General features: G+C 37.6%; 1 protein-coding gene across 2 annotated transcripts in view; it reads right to left on the reverse strand.

The window, feature by feature from the left end:
* The window catches only part of HEATR5B (HEAT repeat containing 5B), a 99,621-nt gene that overhangs the window by 12,577 nt on the left and 70,230 nt on the right, over positions 1–16,814 (reverse strand). For both annotated transcript variants that reach the window (XM_005686481.3, XM_005686482.3), the window contains exons 27-30: positions 12,497–12,676; positions 5,177–5,414; positions 3,821–4,075; positions 2,130–2,257 (exon numbers count right to left, since the gene is read on the reverse strand). In XM_005686481.3, the coding sequence (XP_005686538.2) occupies positions 2,130–2,257; positions 3,821–4,075; positions 5,177–5,414; positions 12,497–12,676 (801 nt within the window). The remainder of the gene's footprint in view (positions 1–2,129; positions 2,258–3,820; positions 4,076–5,176; positions 5,415–12,496; positions 12,677–16,814) is intronic.

A 16,814-nucleotide genomic window follows, 5' to 3' on the forward strand; every position in this document is an offset into this window, starting at 1 on the left:
CAGCAAATATTATAATAATCTTGAAAAATGGTCATATTTTATCCCAACATATTTTCAGTCAAAAATTACTTCATTACATATTTAAACGATTTTTCCATTTAAAATATTTCTTTTCTCTTTGGACTAAACAGCACTGCTAGTGTTTAGTGTCACTAAAATTTATGATTTCTAATCCGAGTACTCAAGAGTAGTCCACCAGAAATTCCAGGCAGGCTGGCAAGTCGCTCCAAGATTTGTCTCAGAACTATTACACTATTCACTTAAGCTTCTCACAATCTTCCACATCAAACCCATCCAATAAACCCACCTCAAATTTCAAAGAGGGAGAAAAATAATTAAATTGCAACCAAAGCCACCTTTACCTCTTTCCTTAAGATCAAGATCAGCCCCTTGTCCAAGGCTGATAATTCTTTTCTCACATGCTTCCATGCCATCCTGTTTAACTTCCCAAGAATTCTTCAAGGACCTGAATCATACCCCATATATCATAGATACACTAAGCTAAGCTTCTCTTCCCCAATATAAGTAGTTGCTCAAGTCTTTTCTATCTAATTTCCCTCCATGCCTCAGAGAACCCTCACATCCTTCCATCTGCCCCCATGATCTCCTCCGTCTCTGTCCTGATGGAAGATGCCACTCCCTTCACCCCCTCATTCACTCCTCAGAACTTCTCTAATCTGGCTCCATTCACCTGGGAAAATGCTCTGCCTGAGGTCACCAATAACCTCCGGGGACTCTTCTGTCCTGACTCACTGGATTCTGTTCCTCTGAGACTTGTCTGTCCTTGACAGTCTCTCTTGTCTTTGATAACTGTTCTCTTTGGTTCTCCTCCTACCTCTCCAGTAGTCTCCACTGCTGATTAATTTCCCTCATCTCCACCCTCATTTGTTATTTATCCCTAAAGTTCCAGTCTTGGCCCTGTTTCCCTCTTCTTTTGTTCAGTTTTCCGAGGCCAGTGAACTCATTGTCTCTCTGGAATTATGAAAACAGCCTCGTAATTGACCTCCTTTCTCCCTTCTCATGTCTTAAAAATCAACCACTATAAAACTGATGGAGAGGTCAAATTTATGTCTATTGTACTTATGAAATACACATTTAACCACATCATTTAATCAACTGTATTTGCACTCAATTATTTCAATTTTAACATAATATGTCACACACCTTCATTCACAGATTAAACTTTATTGGTCTGACTATTTGAAAACAACCCTTGCCGTAATCTGCAGTCTAGCTGAGGCCCAGCTTTAAGCTACAAGGCTCGAGTACAAGATGAGTTTATCAGTAAGTGACGCTTATAATCACACAGCACATACTTCGTTTTGTTTCATGTGGGTTTTTTCTTTTTTATTGAGCAATATCATGTATAAAACTAATTTTAAGAGAACACAATAATAATAATTTTGTTTTTTTAATCTTTTTGTGTTTTATAGAAAATTATCCCAAGAGGTACTATTTGGTAGTGATGGTGTCCAAAGAAATGGTTATTAGAAAATAAAAGACTTCCTAATTAAAACAAACAAACAAATCCAGTGGAAACGTGGTTCTGTAACATGAATAAAATCCTCTAAAAATTCCATACAAAAAATTAGAAAACACAATTCATTAAACTTCTTAAATGAGTACTTGAGCCAGTGCAAAAACCTTATTAAATGAGATCAAGTTTAATCAAACATTTAAAAGTGACATAATTTATTTGGATTTTCCAGGCAAGAATACTGGAGTGGTTTGCCATTTCCTACTCCAGGGGATCTTTCCAACCCAGGGATCAAACCTGGGTCTCCCTCATTGCAGCAGACTCTTTACTATCTGAGCCACCAGAAAATCCCAAATTTATTAATAGCCTTATGAATTAACTCAGTCTTTTACTAGCAGAACCATTAACTTGGACTGAAGGGATCCTTTACATTTTTAGTTATATCTGATTGCTGATGAACTCATCAAAGAAGGTATAGTGATGATCTCTAGTCCAGCATGTCTGGTCATCCAACATTCAATATAAGGTCTTAGATGAAGCCAAAATCCTGAACACTTATTATATAACATTTATCTCATATGTGAGATAATTATCTTAAGATACATATGATGAATACAAAGCATAAATTATCTATTTTAGAAATATACTGCACCTGATCTTCTGCAATATGGATTCGGGCATAAGGAGAATCTAGCAAGGTGTGCAAGGCCTGCAGACAAGCTGTAACATGTTCAATAGGCTCCTCAGGTCTTGGGGAACAAAGGAACTGTATACTCACACCTGTAATACACAAAATAAACACACAGGTTTCTTAATATTAAACACTTTGTTTCTTTGACACCATTTTTTTTCTTTTACCTACTTATTTTACAGCTTAGTTTAACATGTATTTATTAATGCCTTAAAGTGAGTTCAAAATGATTGTCAAAATAAGTAGTCAAACTTAACATAAGTTGTAGCCTTGGAATGAGGCTAACAGTCACATTGGAAGCAAGTGGGGGAGTTCCAAGGTCATCAGGTTGATTAAGAAGCTACTTAAAGACATTTAAAAATAATACATTAAGAATAAATATATGAAAATTATAAGATTATGATAAATGATTGCAAATTCTTAAATGTTACAAGAGAATCTACACAGCAATTATAAATAACAATTACTCAAGTTTGCTTTAACTTTACATTTATATTATATGCATATATACATTTTTATATGTATAGACATAAATTTATACATATACACAATTTATGTATATATTACATTTATAATATAAATATAAATTCATATTATATTTCCTCAGGGTAACTTAAGTGTCAAGTAAAAAGAAAACATATTAAAAAAAAAGTTTAACTTTTTCCTTGAAAATTATTCAGTATTGCTCTGTGAGTGACATGATAGAGAATTTTTAAGGAGTAATTTAATAATTAAATTTTTCTATTAAAAATTCAGTTAATTTAGAAAATGGGCTTAAAAAAACACCTCTTTTTACTATTTCTTATCTGAACTATACTGTAAAATTTTTTTCCATAGCATTAAAATGAAAGATATGAAGGAGTTCAAAACATGCTGCACCAAAATATACCTTCTTGGCTGAACACATTTGAGAAACAGCAGATGCAGGCAGGGCTCTTTGACCCCCTTTCTACCCAAAAGCAGGTCATAAAATTTCTCATTAGAAAGATGCCCTCCCTGTATCAGGCAAAAAATATTTTTACTCCTTGAGACTGGGAGTCGATGTTGAAATAGACCTATCCAAACAAACATACTAAAATAAGCCTGATCTTCTTCTGTCGTTGTTCAGTGCCTAAGCTGTGTCTGACTCTTGTGACCCCATGGACTATAGCCCACCAGGCTCCGCTGTCCATGGAATTTCCCAGGCAAGAATACTGGTGTGGGTTGCCATTGCTTTCCCCAGGGGATCTTCCCAGAGCAGGAATCGAACTCACATCTCCTTGCACTGGCAAGCAGATTCTTTGTTGCTGAGCTATCAAGGAAGCCCCAATTTTCCATTCGTTTACCCTGTATACTTTTTAGTTCCTGCACAACTTATGATCCCTGGCCTCAGCCCTTTGTCTTGTCAGATCTCCACAATTTATTCTTGTTTGTGTAAAACTGTATACAATCTCTCAGACCTAAAAGCTTCTTCGGGTCTTCATTTTCCTCCTATGTACATGTAGAAGTTTTAAATCAATTTATATGCTTTTCTCCTATTAATGTGTCTTATGTCAGTTTAATTCTTAAGCCAGTCACAGAACTTAACATGGTAGAAAGCAGTCTTTTCTCCCTTACAGATAAACATTTTCAGAAGTAATATATCTTGCAATGTATTAAGACGGCTCACCTACCTAAAATCAGATGCATTCTGTCTTTGTTAATTTCTGCCAAAGATTTAGCACTAGGTGTTGCTCCTGATGCTTGGCTTAAATTGACCGGTATGGAACGTTTTTGTAAAGCTGATATTGCTGCTGCTTCTGCTGACTCTGAACATGTAAATCCTGTGCTATTTAACCAAAGTGCCACTGCGTGGAGAATTGGGGCCCAGGAATTCCGATAGTGAAGTCTAGCTGTATCAATAGTCTCAGGAGTATAAAATGCCCCACCTATAAAACAATCAAATCAATGAAAAACATTACTTCTATTATACATATTCACTCATTTATGAACAACTTCATTTAAAAATACCTGTTACATACTGTCTTAGTCCATTTGAGCTGCTTTAAGAAAACACGACAGACTGAGTGGCTACACAACAGAAATTTATTTATCAGGTTCTGGAGGCTGTAACCCACCCAGCATGGCTGGGTGAGGGCCTTCTTCCTGACTGACAGCCAGTACCTTCTTGCTGTCTTCACAAGGTGGAAGGTGGACAGGGTTGGGGACTCTGTGGGTTCTCTTTTGTAACAGGACTACTCCCATTCCTAGGGGCTCCACTCTCATGACCAAGCACCTCCCAAAGGACCCATACCTCCTAATACCATCACAATAGGAATTAGGTTTCAACATATACATTCTGAGGTGATACAAATATTCAGATCACAGCACACATAAAAGAGGAATCTGGCCAAAGAGTTTCTCCCAAGGGTCTCTTTAAACCAACGTCATTCCTACAGCTGCTGACCTGGAGTGCCTATCACTTCCTTGTGACTGATGCCAGCATTTCCAGCCTTTCCTCTGCAAGTGCTCACACCTCTGAGTGCCTTCTGCCTTGCCCCACCCATGGTCACAGGCTTCCTCTTCACTGTCGCCAGCAACTCTTAAAACCCTCATCACCTTTCCTTTCTCTTACAGCCAGGGAACTCTGTCTCTTCTTTTTTTCCCCCCACTCTTCTGCAAATCCTTCCCTTCTTCCTGCTTTCACTATCAAACTGAGGACTTCCACATCTGCCCTGGCACACACACAGTGACCAACACAGCGGCATACCTCATCACGGTTATGCACAGTAACTCCTTACGCAGTTATTTAGAGTACCCCAGCTCAGATGGTTATTACTGTAACAGTGAGAACATTTTTGCTTGGGCTGACAAGTAAAGTTTAATGCCGTATCTGAATTTATAAATTCAGTACAGACAGAATATCAAGTTTAAGTCCACAGAAATTTAAGATGTTATTATTATTATTGTGGCCAGTCTCCACCAATTCCATTTTGTTTAATTATTACTTTGACTCCATTAAAAGCAAAACTCTGAACGCAGTTACTTACCATCTGGGGGGAGCTGACTAGCAAATTCAGCTGGTAAAGTTAAAAGCGCGTAGTCTTTTAATGCTGCCAACCACAGGCGGCTGAGTATTGGCAGTTCAGGCTGTACGAGTGTTATTAAACTATCTGGTGGTAGTTCGTCTATGGTACTGTCATCATCATCATCGTCATCAGTATTTTTAACTGCTCTTTTTGGTTTTGACTCTGCTTCTTTTTTAATATTCATAGCAACCACATAGACCTAGTAAGATATTCAAGAGGAGAAAAGAACAAGATATAATATTAAGAAATGACATATTCTAAGCTGTTATGATTATATGGAGAAGAAAATGGCAACCCACTCCAGCATTTTTGCATGGGAAATCCCATGGACAGAGGAGTCTGGCAGGCTATCAACCATGGGGTCGCAAGAGTCGGAAGCGACTTAGCAACTAAACCACCACCGCTATGATTATACAGCTGAATCATCATGAGTAACTAAGTACTATTAGTAGAAAGTATGCAACTTCAGACTTTCCTGATATCCTCAAAAGAATAATCCCACCTATTTTGGAGGCAATCTTCTTTTTTAATAGATCTGACTTCTGACTACTGCTCTCACAGCACATTCCTTGAGTACGGTTCTCTGAATTTTTTTTGGCTTCTCTTGCTCTACTTTACAAAGCCCCCCTTTATATGTGGTTTTCTCTTTTTTTTTTGCCATAGGGTATAACTTCTGTTTACTGCATTTGCTTTCACAGGCTTATTAGACACAATCAGATGGCATTCAAAAAAAAGCTAAGGGGTGGGGGAAGAGAGACCACAACCTGCATTTCCACTAATATCCTCCAAAACCCCTTCTTTTAGAGTACTTAAGTCATATTTAGTAATCTAGTCCTTGTAACAGATAGCTCAGCCAAGAGTAATATAATTTACTGGCTATATATATTATCTGTATCTTTTCTCTCCACTTTGTAAACCAAAAGGATATATAATGACAACTTCTGAAAATACAATCTTAAAGATTCTTTGCCAAAGTTACTTTTGTTTGTATTCTTTAGTAGTTGTACATACATTTTGGCTTTGGCAACCGGCACCTCGCTGAATTACACATCCACGAAAAAGCAAAAAAAGGGAGGAGCGGTCAAGGGAGTAAGAGAACAACAGAAAATTGCACTAGGCATCTTTAGAAAAACGTTTGCCATACACAGTTATTTTCATTGTACATAAGAGAAAGTCTATGTATCTGAACCAGGGACACTTCTTGATGGTAGGGTCTTATCTCTATCCCTACAACAAGCAGACAGCTATGGCACAGTAATTGACTAAGTTTAGACAATGATGACAGGAAACAATGAATCTTCATTTCTGAGAAGAAGCATTCCTTAACATGATGGTGATCATATATATATCAGTTAATTATAGTCAGTTAGTCAATGGCACCCCACTCTAGTACTCTTGTCTGGAAAATCCCATGGATGGAGGAGCCTGGTAGGCTGCAGTCCATGGGGTCGCCAAGAGTCAGACATGACTGAGCGACTTCACTTTGACTTTTCACTTCCATGCATTAGAGAAGGAAATGGCAACCCACTCCAGTGTTCTTGCCTGGAGAATCCCAGGGATGGCGGAGCCTGCTGGGCTGCCGTCTATGGGGTCGCACAGAGTCGGACACGACTGAAGCGACTTAGCAGCAGCAGCAGCAGTCATACTAACACCTGACAATTTAGAAGCATAAACCATCTAACTTTTGGAAGAGGGAATCTGAATCTCAAGTTATAAACATATCATATTCATATTTTTTAGTGGTTTTAAGCTTGCTTTCTTCACTTAGATTTATTATAATGTTGATATTTTAAGAAAATGTCTCTCTCAATAAACACTGTAAGTATATTCAGCCATTCACTCATCAAATTCTTCTTAGGTACGTACTCTTGCCTTGTATTTGCTATTGTGCTTGGATCTGAGGCAACAAAGACAAATCACATGCGGTTTTCACTGCCATGAACTCACAGACTGATACAATGATAGAAGAGATGAGAGAAGGGATGAAAAAAAGAGATGAGAGAAGGGACATTTTTTAAAATTTGTTTTAAATGACCCATCTTCCCATCTCACTATGAGCTGTGACCACATCCACTGTCTGGCACCTAACGAACACTCGTTTGTGTAATGAATGAATCACAGGGAGCACCAAAGACAAAGAAACTTAATGGAGTATGAAAAGGCGAGACACAGTTCAAAGACAAAAGTTCACCTGTTGACAGGCAAAGATGGAAGTAGGGATTCAAGGCAGACGGAGTAGCAAGAGCAAGAGCACAAGAGGTAGGAAACGGCACGGCGTTCTAAGGAAATTCTGAGTTTGGTATTAGACTGAGCACAGAATACAAGGCAGAAGAAACTGAAGATTTCACTCTGTTGGTAATGGGGAAGTGGAGTCAATGCACGATTCAAAGGTCAGATGTATGTATTTTTCCTCAAGTTTTATTTAAAAAATTATACTGTGGGCCTCCCTGGTGGCTCAGTGGAAAGAATCCACCTGTTAAAGCAGGAGGCACTAGTTCAATCCCTGGTCTGGAAAGATTCCACATGCCACGGAGCAACCAAGCCCGTGCCCACAACTACTGAAGCCTGCACACGCTACAGCCTGTGCTCCACAACCAGAGAAACCCCTGTGATGAGAAGCCCACGCTCCACAGCTGGAGAGTAGGCCCCGCTCGCTGCAATGGGAAAACAGCTTGGGCAGCGATGAAGACTCAGCAGAGCCATAAATAAATAAATAAAAATTTTAAAGGACACCATAAAAAGTTTTAAAATGAGTTAATAAAATTACTCACAATCCTAATTTCCAGATTTTCACATTTCAACTAAGCTGTAATTTTGTTGTACAGAGAATTTTGTATTTAATCTTAACTGTTTATAAAAGGATTTCCATATAAATACTAGGCTTCATAACTATCATTTTTAATAGCGGTAATAGAAGACATTATACACCTAATAGTTTTCCTGTAGCTGACATTTTATATTTTTTAAAATTCTTTTCAGCCCCGGGAATCTTAGAAGATGAGGCACAGTTTTCAACGACAAAGGTGTTCAGTTTTTCACATTATGAATGTTCCAAACAAACATTTTTGTCAACTTCTCTCTTTTTCATATTTTGAATATTCTTCCCTAGGATAAAATCCCAGAAATGGAATGACTGGGTCAGTGATTATAAATACTTCCATGGCTCTGAACAGACACTGTCAAACGCTTTTTAAAAGGGGCATATATTTTACATTGCTACTTGCAATATAAAAATATATTTTTTTGACTCGTTTTTGTAAAAAATTGGAGGTTTATTTTTCTTACGAGAAGGTACACAAGAAATAAAGAAAAATCAGATGCACAAGTAAAATGAAGTAAATAAAGCCAGACACAATCCTACTACCCAGATGTAATACTGTTAACATGCTAGACACGTTTAAACAATAATATGTTTGTCTATAATTTTTAACTCAGTTTTCTATTCATTTAACACCATCATCTCTGGATCAAAAAATATATATATTTCCTTTTCTTTAGAATGATAAACAACATCACAACAAACATCCTCACAACAGAATCTGTGTATATTCTCGATATTCCTTAGGATAAACTGGTAAACCAATGGGTGTGGTTTTAGAAAAGTGTTTGGCTATACTATGTTGACCCCTAAACAACATAGGTTTGAACTGTGTGGGTCCAGTTACATGCAGATGTTTTTCAGTAGTAAATACTACAGTACTTACTACATGTCTCTAATAAATAGCTAAAAGTATGGGACTGGAATTTAGAAGGGAGGTCTGAGGAGGAAAGGAGATTTAAAATATTTCATACACATGTGACTGCAAGGCGATCCAAACAGTCCATTCTAAAGGAGATCAGCCCTGGGATTTCTTTGGAGGGAATGATGCTAAAGCTGAAATTCCAGTACTTTGGCCACCTCATGTGAAGAGTTGACTCGTTGGAAAAGACTATGATGCTGGGAGGGATTGGGGGCAGGAGGAGAAGGGGACGACAGAGGATGAGATGGCTGGATGGCATCACTGACTCGATAGATGTGAGTTTGAGTGAACTCCGGGAGTTGGTGATGGACAGGGAAGCCTGGCGTGCTGCGATTCATGGGGTCGCAAAGAGTCGGACATGACTGAGCGACTGAACTGAACTGAAAAGCTACAGGGTGTGGGTGTAGATGTGGTTACCCATAAAGTATGAAGAGCAAGAAAAACGAAAAGAAAAATATCAACATTTAAAGGGCAGGCAGGCAAAGAGTAGCCAGCAGGTGATGCTAAGAACGAACAATGAAAACAAAACAGGAGAAGCAAGGGAGTAGGGTCAGGAAGTCAAGGAAAACAAAGAGTTTCCAGAGGAGACAATGTCAAAAGCTGTAGAAAGGCTAAGTCAGACAGAGACTGAAGCGTCCAGTGATTTGGAGAATTGTATCATTTGGAACTTTGGTAATTTCAGTGGAGTGGTGAGATTAAACCCAGATTGCAGGGAATTGAGAAGTGGGTGACTCAACACTCAAAGATGTGAAGAGGAGAGTGAGGGGAAGAGGAAGCTGAATTGGAGAACAAGGAAGGGAAGGAGGGAGGAAGAACATGCAGAGGGAGATGGAGAGATACAGAAGTGGGGGAAAACTGAATGCACTTAGCTTGAAATAGTCTCCTCCTCAGACTCCTGCTTCCTAACATCTGCTCTCATGCTCCAGGCCCCAGCTTAAGTGTTGCTCTTTCCAGGAAGCTTCCTCTGAACCCCCAGACAGGTGCCTCTGCTATGTGTTTACAACAGTCTGTACGTTTCCCGTGCTACTGCTAAGTCGCTTCAGTCGTGTCTGACTCTGTGCGACCCCATAGACGGCAGCCCACCAGGCTCCCCCGTCCCTGGGATTTTCCAGGCAAGAGCACTGGAGTGGGTTGCCATTTCCTTCTCCAATGCATGGAAGTGAAAAGTCAAAGTGAAGTCGCTCAGTCGTGTCCGACTCTTAGCGACCCCATGGACTGCGGCCCACCAGGCTCCTCCGTCCCTGGGATTTTCCAGGCAAGAGCACTGGAGTGGGGTGCCACACACACTGGTCCACTAGTTTGTTTTCCTCAGGAAGTGTAAAACATCTGGCTTGTGCACTACTGTATCATCAACCGCTCTGGCACAGAGCTAATGTTCATTTAACACTTTGTTGAATGAATCAGAGTGGGAAAGAAAATCGAGAAAAGGGAATCCTATATTAGAGGAAAACTTTAAAATAACAATAATAATTATACTAATAACAGCAGGCAATATTCACTGAGCATATAAATAAGGTAGTTATCGAAAAAAGTCCTTGTTACTTCACAATGAAGTCTCATTTACTTCACAATGTAATTCTATGTGCGTAATTATTATCCACGCTTTAGAGCTGAGAAATCAGGTTTAGAGAAGCAGGTAAATAATTCACCCAAGGTCACACAGGTAGAAGGACAGTTATCAACTCACATAGATCTCAAGACATGAAGGTAACAACCTGAGGAGCTGGAAAACTAACATCCTCTATTTTCTGAGTAAAAAGTGGAAGCAAAGATAGATCTCGAACAGAGAAATCTAGAATATGTTGGGCCTTTGAGGTAAAAAGATAAAGGAAGGAAGTTAAGCAAGGAAAAGATTTACTTGACAATATTATAGGCTGAGGGCTGAAGTGTAAATTATTTAATTATAGAACCAAGTTACCCCAAAATAAGAAAGGAGTTTCAAACAAAAACGTGCGTTAATAAATTAGCTATATGAAGTTTTCATCTAATTTGTTTAAAACTAATTATTTTCTATTCAGTGCCAGTTACAATGCTTGGTTTTTCCAATACATGTCACTTTAGAAAAGATTATTGTGCTTCCATGTTATGATAAAGAAACTTGAGTATCTGAGACATCAACTCACCTGATCAAAGTACAAAAGATGGTGAATTATAGAGACAGAACTTGCTGTAGGGTCTGTGATTCTACATTTAAAGCTTTTTATATTGAACTGTGCCAGACTACCTAGTAGGTAAATCAAGCACATTCATGCAAGTCAGCAGAGAACCAGCTAACTCGCTAATGGTCTTATCCAATTACATAACAATCTCTATGTTTGGGAAATTATTGAATGGGGCTGGAGAATTAACAACAATTTTAAAAGATTTTTTAAAAATAAAAATCATTCAATCATTTGGAATGTAATTTCTACAGTAACTTTTAGCTAAAAATTAGATATGTGAAAATAAAGAATTTCTGTGAATCTCAAAGTGAGAAAGCAATCACATTATAAGTATCTTTCTAACACTACTTTCCACTTAAAATTATACATTTGCATTAATTTGATAAGATCTTATCAGTAAGAACAAACATTTTATCAATGCAAATGTTATTTTACTTGTCTAAGACAAAAGATGGCAGCAGGGTGAAAATAAATGAACACTCAGGGATACTCTATGAAAACAACTTGATATAAAAAACAGAAAGAAAACTAATTTCTACAATATCTTATTGCTCTAATTTTCCCTTCTTTTTCTTCTGTGACAAAAAAATCCACAAAACCCCAGAGGTCCTTTATCTAAACTGTATCATCTGGGTGTTGTATGCTTTGAGCCAGCAATTGCCTGCGGGGTGGCCACAGGCTGCTGATAACCATGGAAATAGGGAAGTAAGATACTGGGTTGGCAGAAGAAGGAATAAAGAGATACTTGAAATACCCACATGCAAAGGATAAGAATTTGAAAGTAACTAGCAGAAGGGATTTAGAAAAGTGAAATTAAAACAGCATCATTATTTTTAGAAATAATGTGGGCATAAAAAGAGGTAAAAACAGCTGTTAAAAAAAACAAAATATACAACAACAAAATAAACTCCTACAGCCTAATCAATGAGTGGCAGCAAGTCTCCTGAAATTTAATCAAATAAAAGATTCTTAGCACAATTTTTTCTATTTTTTTATTATTTGTAGGTTTTCCCCACTTAATTTTTCCATAGTAAGTAAGAAGAGCTCTTCTTCAATATAGATGTTTTTAAACTGATTCATGTCAACGTATGGCTAAAACCACCACAAAATTGTAAAGTAATTAGCCTCCAGTTAAAATAAATAAATTTTAAAAACACTAATTAGAAATACTAATTTTCAAAGGTTCAATATGAGCTCTTTTGAGACACAAATATATACATATTTCAGTGAGAAAGCAAATAGCAAAATTTTTTAAAGCACTCTGTACCAAAGGTCAGCTTAAAAAAAAACAAAAACCAAACAAAATTTTTTTACCTATTGGAGAAAGGAATATTTTCTCATGAGTGGAGAAACAATTAAAAACAATAGGCTGCCGTTACCTCTGCCCATGCTTTGAGAACAGCCAGTTTTTCCATGGTTGTAGCACTCTCTCGGTACAGTTGGCTGGAAGATCCTTTTCCGGCCTGAACTTTGTCCAGTGAAGAAACAAGCAGATTGTGTACTCGACGGAGATCATTGAGATCACTGACAACTCCACTTCCGATCCATGTACTACACACCTAGCCAAAGGGGGGAGAAAAAAAAAAAGAACTCTTATTTTTATATTAAAAAGTTGAGTTTAAACATATAAAAGGCTGGTGTTAATATGATTTTTTTCCTGCTGCTGCTGCTAAGTCGCTTCAGTCGTTTCAGTTGTGTCCAACTCTGTGCGACCCCATAGACGGCAGCCCATCAGGCTCCCCCGTCCCTGGGATTCTCCAGGCAAGAACACTGGAGTGGGTTGCCATTTCCTTCTCCAATGCATGAAAGTGAAAAGTGAAAGTGAAGTCGCTCAGTCATGTCCGACTCTTAGCGACCCCATCCATGGGATTTTCCAGGCAAGAGTGCTGGAGTGGGGTGCCATTGCCTTCTCCGGATTTTTTTCCTAGGGGGTACAAATACAGAACAAAACCAATGAACAAAACAAAATCCTTCCATGCTATGCTTTTTTTTTTTAATAAAAAATCAATAGCAAGTATGGAACTTATTATACTTCTATGTAGAAAACAAAACAATATTTACTCACCATGTTTCCACTATCTAAATTCCCAAAAATTTTAACAGAAAAAAATCTGCAGCCAAATCAGTTCAGTCACAAATAATTCTTTAATTCAACATTTCTGTTTACTATAGTCAAAAGGTTATTCTGAGCTATACAGAGAAGTTTAAAAGAAACAAAAAAGTAAAGGGAAAAAAAATCTAGTCCCTCTCCTCAGGTAAGTAAGCACAGATTAAATGAACACATAAGAATGTTTTATGACTGTCATACTACACTCAAAAAGAGAAAAAGAAGAAATTAATTCTAGCACAAGAAATGGGAATGTTTAGATATCAGGAAGTTTTGTGTATACAGACAGAGGAGTTTGGTGGAGAAAGAAAAAAGATTAGGAAAGTTAACTAGGATTAGGTTACAGTCCAATTTAAATTCCATGTGAACTGAATTCAGCAAACTTTTTCTGCAGGCAATCATGAGTTTCTAAGGCTTCTGAGTAGAGGAATATTATTAGAATTGTGCCTTAGGAAAACTGCTCAAATACTGTCAATAAACACAGGAAAACGTGTTTAGATAGTAAGCACTGTGTTCAGCTACATGACTATTGTAACACCACTGGACAGAGACAATATGGAATCAAATGACAGGGAGAGGCATTTGAAAATGACTTGGAAGTAGAAATCACAAGGTTTGAAACCTAATTATGTACTTTAAGGGGGTGAAAGCACGGACATGTAAACAGTGAGAGGTGATGATTACCAAATTTTGATTGTCAAAGCTTCTACCTTGGATGAATGGAAGATAGGTGATACCACTATTTAAGAATACAGAGAAGTGTGGTAGAGATGAGAAGTTTCAGAGCAGCCTGATTTTGACTATGAACTAAATTATGACATGCTGAGTTCGTGGGCAGTTGGAAACTTGGGTCTGGATTTCAGAAGCAAAGACAAAGGTAACTAAGTAGATTTAGAAATTCTCCAGGCGAAAGTGATCGCTAAAGTGCTAGGTAATTTTGTTCAAGGACAGGTATTAAAAAAAAAGGATAAGGATCGATCCATAAGGATAGAACACAGGAAAAATAATTAAACTTAAGGGAGAGACAGACTAAAAATAAACAATGAAAGAAACTGAGAAGGAAATGCCAGAAAAGCAACAGGAAAATAGGCAAGTGTGGTGATACTGAAAACAAAGGAAGAATGTCAAGAACGAAGGGGCTGCCTGATAGTGCCAACTCTTTTTTAAATTAAATGAAAGTCTTTAAATTCTACTGTGCTTCACAATTTTCATCTATGATTTCACATAATCTCCTAATTACTAGAGTTTTTATTTTGCCCCTACCCCACAATTGCCCCTTCCCTCTCCTCACTGGTAACTACTAGTTTGTTCTGTGTCTATAGTCTGTTTTTTTTTTTCTTACGTTCACTAGTTTGTTATATTTTTTAGATTCTACATATAAATGACAGCATACAGTATATGTCTTTCTCTGAATTTTTTCCGTTAGCATAAAGCCCTCCAAGTCCATCCATGTTGCTGCAAATGGCAAAATCTCACTCCTTTTTATGGCTGAGTAGCATTCCACCTTCAGACTGCTTCCAAATCTTGACAACTGTAAATAATGCTGTTAGGAACACTGAGGTGCATGACTCTTTTCAGATTAGTATTTTTGTTCTTTTCAGATATAAACTGAATTAGGTCACAAGGTAATTCTATTTTAAATTTTTTGAGAAACCTGTTTTCCACACTGGTTGCACCAATTTACATTCTCACCAACAGTGTGTGAGGGTTCCCTTTTCGCCACATCTTCACCAATGTTTGCTATTTTTGTATTTTTCTTTTCCATGATAGTCATTTTGACTGGTGTCAGGTGATACCTAGTTGTGGCTTTGATTTTCATTTCTCTCATAAGTGATGGTGAGCATCTTTTTATGTGCCTATTGGCCATCTGCTTTTTCTCTCTGCAAAAACGTCTAGTCAGTACTTCCATCCAGTTTTTAATCCAATTGTTTGTTTTGATGTTGAGTTGTATGAACTATTTATATATTTTGGATATTAACCTCTTATTGGTCATATCATTTGCAAATGGAAAAGGAAATGGCAACCCATTCCAATATTCTTGCCTAGAGAATCCTGTGGACAGAGGAGCCTTGTGGGCTGCTGTCCATAGAGTCACATAGAGTCAGACACAACTGAAGTGACTTAGCAAGCATGCATGCACTGGAGAAGGAAATGGCAGCCCACTCCAGTGTTCTTGCCTGGAGAATCCCAGGGATGGAATAGCCTGGTGGGCTGCCGTCGATGGGGTCACACAGAGTCGGACACAACTGAAGCAACTTAGCAACAACAGCAGCGGCATTTGCAATTATTTTCTTCCGTTCAATAGGTTGTCTACCATTTGTTTTGTGTATGAGTTCTAAGTTATTAGCTTTTAAAATCTGTACCTTTTTTTGGCCATACCACATAGCATATGAGATCTAGTTCCCAGACCAGGGATCAACCCTGCGCCCCCTGCACTGGAAGTGTGGAATCTTAACCACCAGACTGCCAAGGAAGTCCTCAAATCAGTATTTTTCAATGGAAACAACCTGACTAAAAATCTGTCATTTCCATACTCATTCCATGAGACCAGCATCACCCTGAAACCAAAACCAGCCAAATATACCGCAAAAAAAGAAAATTACAGGTCAATGTAACTGATGAATGTAAATGTAAAAATCCTCAACAAAATATTATCAAGCCAAATCCAACAACACATTAGAAGGGTCATACACCATCATCAAGTGGGATTCATCCCAGGGATAACAAGAGTTCTTCAATATCTACAAATCAATCAGTGTGATACACATTAACAAATGAAGAATAAAAACTATGGGGTCATCTCAATAGATAACAGAAAAAACTTTTGATAAAGTTCAAAATCCAATTGTGATAAAAAAAAAAAAAACTCTCCAGAAAGTGAACACAGTAGGAACAACTGTGTTCCAACACAGGAGGAACCTCAACTTAAAAAGGTCATATATGACAAACTCACAGCTAACATCATATTCAACAGTGAAAAGTGAAAGAATTTCCTTTAAGATTAGGAACAAGACACGTATGTCTACTCTTGCCATTTTTATTGAACATAGTTTTGGAAGTCCTAGCCACAGCAATAGAAGATTCAAAATATGCTACCAGGAAACTACTACAGCTCATCAATGAATTCAGGAAAGTTGCAGGAAAGAAAATAAATATACAGAAATTTGTTGCATTTCTATATACTAACAAAGAACTATCAGAAAGAGAAACTGAAAACAACTCATTGACCACTGCATCAAAAAGAATAAAATACCTAGGAATAAACCTACATGAGGAGGTAAAAGACCTATACTTGGAAAACTGTAAGACAATGATGAAAGAAACGGAACATGATACAAACAGATGGCATGATGTACCGTGTTCCTGGTTTGGAAGAATTAATATTGTTAATATTACCATACTACTCAAAGCAATATACAAATTCAATGCAATCCCTATCAAAATACCAGGGACATTCTTCACAGAACTAGAACAAAAAATTAAAAAATTTATATGGAAACACAAAAGATCCTGAATAGCTAAAACAAACTTGACAAAGAAAAAGAGTACTGCAAGAATCACACTCTCTGACTTCAGACTATTCTACAAAG

Source organism: Capra hircus, chromosome 11, assembly GCF_001704415.2.
Source record: "Capra hircus breed San Clemente chromosome 11, ASM170441v1, whole genome shotgun sequence".
Taxonomy (NCBI): Eukaryota; Metazoa; Chordata; class Mammalia; order Artiodactyla; family Bovidae; genus Capra; species Capra hircus.